Source organism: Phalaenopsis equestris, unplaced genomic scaffold, assembly GCF_001263595.1.
Source record: "Phalaenopsis equestris unplaced genomic scaffold, ASM126359v1 Scaffold000297, whole genome shotgun sequence".
Taxonomy (NCBI): Eukaryota; Viridiplantae; Streptophyta; class Magnoliopsida; order Asparagales; family Orchidaceae; genus Phalaenopsis; species Phalaenopsis equestris.
The window spans coordinates 1,475,169-1,483,153 of record NW_018164739.1 but is presented as its reverse complement, the minus strand read 5'-3'; the positions used below and the strand labels follow the sequence as shown (position 1 = coordinate 1,483,153).

Here is a 7,985-nt window from a genome sequence, read left to right as displayed (position 1 = left end):
TATAACTTTTTTAAGGAGACGCATCATTAGGATATTGACCATACTGAACATCTTGTGGTGGAGACATGCAGACGATTTCCTCTAGAGGACATGAAGGAAAGCATTGGAGATGTCCAACTCTTATAAGGTCCAGTTATGGTGTACAGTTATAGACTACTTTAAGAAGAATTCTAATCATGGTATTTTGACCCCTGGATTAAAGGCTTCCTTGTATTGAATGCCTTTCTCTTGTTTGAATTCCAATAGAGGAGTAAAATTTGAATTAGATGAGTGTTAAAATATCACCAATGTCCAAGAATTTGTCTCCTAATTGCAAGTAATTTTATGCAAACCATGAAGGATAGTTATATTTTTAAATTATGAAGCATTTAAGAAATAAATGAAGGTGCATTTATGTGCATACCCACACCTTTTATGTATTTACATATCTACACCTAAATTTATATTTTTACACACATAACATTCAAAAGTTTAATATCACATTAAAATACCACTTTTGTTGACTTTTTAAAAGTAACATATAACAGTACATGCATAGTTTTATAACATTAACATATTGTTAGTGCAAATATCAAATTATGATTGTTAGATATGTAAATAGATAAGAATTATGTGATGTATATGCACATAAACCACTATGTTAGTTGAATTTTAATTAATGTTAAGGGTCTTATTCCAACTTTGAACTTTGAAATTTCAACATTGTCTTCATTCTTTAATTTTACTTGTTAAAAAACTGTTAAGAATTTAATGGAATGATAATGACATCAAATTCTATCGTTAATTATTATTATTATTATTTTATTTTGCAATTAAATATAATAATTTGCAAAATTGGTGCCTTTTAATTATAAATTATATTTAAAAAATTACAAATGTGTATTGAATATTGATTTTACAATTGTCAAAAATGAAAAAAAAGTACATCATAATAGGGGCATCTATAAAATAATAAAAAATAATTGTTAAGAAGGGGTAGTTACGTAAAGACCACTCGAAACTTGCTATTTACAAATCAACCACTCTCTTTCATCCATTTTTCTAATTCTCACTCGAATATCAAAATTCGTGGTAAAGTCCCAATTCTTATTTTTATTTTTATCAAATTCTCAATAGTTTGATAGTTGCATGTGTTAATACATCGGTTCTCTACTTCAAGAAAATCCCTTTGGGGAATAATTTGTAAATATCAAAATTTTGGGTGGTTTGTTTGGAATTATCCCTATAATTTACTGTCCGCATGGCTATGCCAAATAGGGAGCAAGCTTAATGTAATATGAATATGATATAATAAGTCCTTAATATGATATATGCTAATGTACTTGATCAGAATAAAGCTCTTAGAAGTGGTATTAATATGATATAATAAAGTCCTTTAATATGTTACATGTTCTCACACCTTCCAATTATAACATTGTTATTATTATTATTATTATCATAAATAGAGCATATTTAATAAACTAATTTGTTTTTAAGTTATTTATTAGGGCATATGCTCTACCAAGCCCTAACATAAGGAGCTACGTATTAGATGATATCAACTACATTAATGGCCATTTAAATGACATTGACAGTGATAAGCTTAAGCCTATGTTGGATTATATCATTTGATATTCAATTGATAATACACTCAAACTTTATAAGGCTTATGTATGCCAGATAACACTCAATATTAAGAAAATTGAACAAGTACAATTTTGATGGATTATGTCATCACATGACTTCTTTATGTCTAAATGTAATTGATAGGGATCTAAATACTGTGAAGCTCCAGAGAATAAACATAAGTATAGTTGTCGTCTAAGTAATATACGGAACTGAGTCTGCGTATAGATCCCACGAACTGCAAGTGAGCTCCTAAAGTCTTAAAAAGTTTTAGTATACTGGTTTTTAAGTTTAGCTTAAAGGGTCAAAATTTAGTGATTTTATGAAAGTGTCGAACCATATTTGTTTTAGAAAATTTTAAACCTATGAACTCTGTTTTTAGAATTTAATCAAGTGAGAAAACCTCCCTTGAATTGGACCTAGCACACCCGCCCTATCAAAGTGACATTAATGTTATTAATAACCAGGAACAACCATATTCCATAGCCCCTCAGAGTGGTCTTAAAAAATATTGGTGTTTCAAATTACGATACACACACACACACACACACACAGACACACACACACACACACACACACACACACACACACACACACACACACACACACACACACACACACGTAAGTCTTTAGACCTTAATTTTTATGGTTCATTTGTTGGAATGAAGAAGCTTTTAGGATATGACAAGACTAAAAATTAATAGAAGAAACTTCACTTTATTTATCACATTTACTTGACTTGATACAAACTCATAGGCTCCACCCCTATTTATAGTAGTGACACCTCCTAAATTAATGGTTAGGATTGTGCCACTATGTTGAGAAAATAAGGGCGAAGAAAACAGTAACGACACAAATCCAGAAGAACACAGAGATTTAACGAGGTTCGGCAAAGATGCCTACGTCCTCGGGAGCAGAGCGGCGAGTTCCTTTCAATAATCAGAAAAGAGTTTACAGAATTCAGAATACCTCCTGGGATTACTAACAGACCTATTTATAACCCCAGGAGTAAACCTAGGCACAATATGTAGTTACAACATTACCCCTGTACCAAACCGCGGGGCTTTGCCCCCGCACCCCAACCCACGTAACTTCCCAATTTGGACAGATTCTTCCGCTCCGCTCTGCTCCGCTTCAATCCAGCGTCTGTCCCGATATGGTATATGAGCCATACCATAACACACTACAATTCCAATCTAATGGTTACAAATAATTCCATACATACCACACAATAATTCCACACTTACCACACCTACCACACTTACCACACAATAATTTCATAACTAACACATATTCTAGAATAATCTTTTAGATGAGACATAATTAGTTTTTATTTAAACTACTAAAATCAAGTTTATATTTCAACATCATTAAGTGTAACAATACCAACATTCTGTGTAAAAAAAAAGGACCATACATATGCCTTAACTCTAACATCGCAAATATTCTCTTACAAGCCCAGCCCACTTCTCACCTGACAACTACTAATCATCATCCAACACAAAACTGATGCAATTATAAGTATATTAACATGTAATCTTTGTACAGACATGTGTCTACAAATACATACATTTATAGATCCAGACAACATATTGATTACCAGAAGTCATGTTCTCCCGTGATCTTCTCAACATCAAGTTGACCACCAGACTTCTCAACCGCAGACACCACATGCATAAACACAGAAACATTACAAGGAAGCCTCAACCCATTAACTTGCTTGAATCCATACTCCTGATACGCCTTCTCCAGCAACGCACTGAACAATGGATGAGAGAGAAAAGCCGTCGGAATCACAAATCTTTCTCTCTCTTCCCCAACATACACTGGAAAATGACCGGCCGGCGGCCGCACCAGCGACGAATAAACCGCAGAAGAAAGCTGCACTTTCTGATACCCGAGAAGCCGGCGGCGAGGCCTCTGATACAGAGCTTTGAGCCCACCGAGCCGCACCTTTTTGGCCAACTTTGCCATAAGCTGCATTGCTGATTCTGCTCTGAACCTATCCTCCTTGAATGCAGGAGGCAATGCTTAGAAGGATGGTTGAGGGATTAGGGCGGATGAGGCGTTCAATTTATATGATTCTGCACTGTGGAACTTAGTTTATACGGTGAGATTTGCAAAAATAAAATAAAATAAAGATTTCAATTTCTATTCAGACGTACGGAGCTGTCCAAAATAATTTTTATTTTGGACAAATTTAATTACAGTCTTCGTTTTCTGATTCAGCGTACGGTGTGGCTTGATGCATATACGATCAATGTTTAATGTACAGGCTATGAAGATGCTGTGAAGGCGGCAGTCATGCCCCTTAAAAAGATGGGAAATTTACATTCATAGGGCACAAATTTAATGGACTTTCATATACATGCACATAGCACTTTGATGCTTTAATAATAAGCTTAATAAAATATATTTAATTTTTTAGAAGTAATAAAAATGATTTGAGTGTTGGGTATGATAATATGAAAATTTCGGTGTGAGATATATAAATACGTAAGAATTGTGTGCATTTATATGTAAATGCTCCCAAAAAAAAAAAAAAAATTGAATGATTCGTTACAGAGACGTCCCCAAGCATTGATCAATGTAATTTTTTGAACTCAAATTTATATATTTGTTGCGAATATGGAAACCAATCCACTGTTCAAATAGACATTTTCTTATATTTGACAGCAAATTAGATTTAATACTCAAAATTAATTGCTCTTAATCGAATATATGATTTGTTGCAGAAGAGAAAAAAAAAAAATTAACGGACTTCATTAATTGGTTAATTTTTTAATGGGCATAATGACATGATTAAATTAATAAATAAACTTGTTAGCTCCCATTGTTAACACTCTCGGATTTGGTTTCCCTCAGGCGTTACTTCTTCTTGATGGTAGCTCTCGGGTAGAGAGAGACAGAGAGAGAGGAGAGGAGTGAGAAGAGAGAGGAGAGGAAAGAAAGAGGTAGGGAGAGAAAAATATATTTTCTTGCAATCATCGAGGTGATCGACAGGTGTAATCCTCAAGCTAATAAAATTTCTCTGCAACATCATGAACGTAGGCAATTTGCCGAACCACGTAAATCTGTGTGCTTCCGCTGTGTTATATGTTTTGTGAATTTTCTCGTTCCAGTTTTCACTTTTTTGCTGCCGTTTTTCACAACAGTACTTTCACATGATCGCACTATTGAGAATTTAATAAAAATGAAAAATATGAATTGAAATTTTTGCATGAATCTCAACATTTGAGGGATGATGAAACATGGGTTGATTTGTAAATAGCAAGTTTCGGCTGGTCGGTATGTAATTCGCCCCAAAGAAAAATGGTATTTTTATGGGCACGCAATTGGGTAAAATAATAGGATTGTATAAATTTTGATCTACATTTTAATATTAATAAAATAAGGGGAAAATGAATGCGTATAATACCAATCAAGATAATAAATAAAAATATAAGGCTCAGTGTAAACAGGATGATGTTTATGAGTCCCGTTCAGCTAATTAATTATATCTTATATAGTTGAGATTGTTGATCAAGAAATATTATTTTCCCGTACAATTTATTTATTTATTTATTTATTTTATTTTATGATATGCTTATAAGATAAGATGAAATTTTAAAATATTTTTTTAATATAAATAATTTGAAGATGTATCATTCTTATTTGGGTTGGGTTGGCTTCATTCATAATGTTAGTAAGTGAAAGTACTGTCAATTGCACTTGAATGTAATTTTGGCATTAATATATTGGTTACTTATAATAAATTATTTATTAGTACGATAGTTCCTTATAAAAATTATAATAATACATTAATTTAATTTTTTTATTTTATAAAAAAATCAATTAAGTTTGAGGAATCTCATTTGTTCCTCTATGTTTTATTTATTTATTTATTTTTTTATTTTCTTATTCTCTATATCATTTCAAATATTTGCATTATTTGGTCAAAATAAAATAAAAAAAATGCCAGAAAAAACTGAATAAATTTGATTGATTTCGGTTATGTTTCAAAAATACATTTTAATTTTTATTTTGATTTTAAATTTCATTTAATAAAATAAATAAATAAAACCAACAATTCCCCCATTCCAGAGGAATTTTTATTCGGTACGTGCACCGCATGAAGCCTTACATGCGGTACCGAATAAAAATTTGCCACGTGGAATGCGATTCCACGTGGCTTTACAGCTTAAAAATAAGTTTTTTCATGTATTCCGACCCGACCCGATCCCGCCCAAAACAAAAAAAAGCGCTTTTTTGTCATTTTCGATTCCCGCCAACAGAAGAAAGTGACATTTTGTCTGCTTTAGGGTATTGGTATCTGGTATATTCTCATTTTTTCGCTCATGTTCGCTGGAGCTGGTTCGATGGAAAAAAATTTCGACGAAGAAATGTTGGTGGAATCTCAAAATACTTCTGAGAATCATAACAATGAGACGAAATCTCAGAATATTTCCGAGAATAATGAGGTGGAGCAGAGTTTAGATGCGGCAGAAGGGCATCGACAGGTAGATTTTTTTAACGAAGGATGTTTGAATACAGTTCTAGGTTTTAAGGAGTTATTTTATTGCTAATGAAGTTTGCTCTATTTTTGGATGAGTTTTAACGCTAAGTTTCGGTTGGGTGGGATGTGGTGTTATTTAGGAAATATTAGTTGGGGTTTGATGTTATTTTGATAGTATCTGGCATCATAATGTAAAGAATCTGGAGGATTTGGTGTTATTTTGGTAGTATCACAGTGTTATTTTGGTAGTATCATAATGTAAAGCTAATGTCTTGAGGATTTGGTGTTATTTTGGTCGTACCACAGCGTTATTTTGGTGGTATCATAATGTAAAGCTAATGTCTTGAGGATTTGGTGTTATTTTGGTCGTACCACAGCGTTATTTTGGTGGTATCATAATGTAAAGCTAATGTCTTGAGGATTTGGCGTTATTTTGGTCGTACCACAGCGTTATTTTGGTTGTATCATAATGTAAAGAATCTGGAGGATTTGGTGTTATTTTGGTAGTATCACAGTGTTATTTTGGTAGTATCATAATGTAAAGCCAATGTCTTGAGGATTTGGTGTTATTTTGGTCGTACCACAGCGTTATTTTGGTGGTATCATAATGTAAAGAATCTCGAGGATTTGGTGTTATTTTGGTATTATCACAGCATTATTTTGGTGGTATCATAATGTAAAGAATCTCGAGGATTTGGTGTTATTTTGGTATTATCACAGCATTATTTTGGTGGTATCATAATGTAAAACCAATGTCTTGAGGATTTGGTGTTATTTTGGTCGTACCACAGCGTTATTTTGGTAGTACCACAACGTAACGTTTCTTTCATGTGGATTTGGTGTTACTTAGGTATTATCACGGTGATACACCGGTTGGGTTTTGTAGTTGTTTTCCATCTCCGGTTGTTCGGTATAATATAAGTTCTGGGCTGATGTTATGAATAGTATTATTATGATATTAATATGGTATTATTATTTTGTTCTTTATGTATTATAACATTGTATCTATGATGTTTAAATCTGCAGTCACCCGATACAGAGAAATTACTTAATGCAGTTGTCCAGAACGAGAATGAAGCATATGAACAGTATTGTTTATATGCACACCATATTGGATTTACTGTGCGAAAGGAACACAGTGGTTTCTGGCCGAATTCTAAGAAGTTGAAGACAAAGGACTTTGTTTGTGGTAAGGCTGGTTTCAAGAAAGAGTTGAAGGACACTATCACAGTGAGGTTCAAAAGAGCGGACACAAGGACTGGTTGTCCAGCAATGATCCGATACTTCGTTGATTTAGATGGCAACTGGTCGGTAAAAAAATTTGTAGAAAGTCACAACCATCCGTTGGCGGAGGACGGTGACAAGCATCTACTGCGTTCCAGCAGAAAGATGTGTGATATCAATGCTGATATCCTCAGAACAATGACAAAATCAGGGATTAGAACCAGCGATGCATTCAGATTCCTCGCAAATGAGGTTGGAGGAGTGGAGAATCTTGATTGCACAAAGAGGGATGCATATAATTTCATACAAAGAGAGAGAAGAGTTCAGATTGAATTAGGGGATGCTAATTCTCTCATACAATTGTTCACTACCCGACAAGCAGATGATCCAATGTTTGCGTGGGACTTCCAAATTGATGAGGCAGGATGTTTGGTGAATTTTTTATGGTGCGACGGGATGTCCAGGATTGATTATGACTGTTTTGGGGATGTAATAATATTTGATACAAGTTATAGATTGAATAAATACAATTTATGTTGTGCTCCGATTGTCGGTGTGAATCATCACTGGCAGAATGTTCTATTTGGTGTTGGTTTTTTGTCAGATGAAACAATTGAATCATTCAAGTGGTTATTCAGAGCTTTTATCCGTATAATGGATA

General features: G+C 33.5%; 2 protein-coding genes across 2 annotated transcripts; one reads left to right on the top strand and one right to left on the bottom strand.

Moving 5' to 3' along the window:
- Window positions 1–3,201: 3,201 nt before the first annotated feature.
- Window positions 3,202–3,588, bottom strand: LOC110025304 (auxin-induced protein 6B-like). The gene has a single exon (XM_020725720.1). It carries the CDS (start codon window positions 3,586–3,588, stop codon window positions 3,202–3,204), a length of 387 nt encoding a protein of 128 aa, XP_020581379.1.
- A 2,354-nt stretch (window positions 3,589–5,942) lies between these two features.
- On the top strand, window positions 5,943–7,979 carry LOC110025303 (protein FAR1-RELATED SEQUENCE 5-like). The gene is made up of 3 exons (XM_020725718.1): window positions 5,943–6,104; window positions 7,127–7,813; window positions 7,929–7,979. The coding sequence occupies exons 1-3, from the start codon at window positions 5,943–5,945 to the stop codon at window positions 7,977–7,979; spliced, it is 900 nt and encodes a 299-aa protein (XP_020581377.1).
- The last annotated feature ends 6 nt before the right edge of the window (window positions 7,980–7,985 follow it).

Coding starts and splice junctions, on each gene's coding strand:
- LOC110025304 (XM_020725720.1), bottom strand. CDS start 3,588: ATGCAGCTTATGGCAAAGTTGGCCAAAAAGGTGCGGCTCGGTGGGCTC.
- LOC110025303 (XM_020725718.1), top strand. CDS start 5,943: ATGTTCGCTGGAGCTGGTTCGATGGAAAAAAATTTCGACGAAGAAATG. Junction 6,105..7,126: donor CGGCAGAAGGGCATCGACAG/GTAGATTTTTTT, acceptor TTAAATCTGCAG/TCACCCGATACAGAGAAATT. Junction 7,814..7,928: donor ATTATGACTGTTTTGGGGAT/GTAATAATATTT, acceptor GTTTTTTGTCAG/ATGAAACAATTGAATCATTC.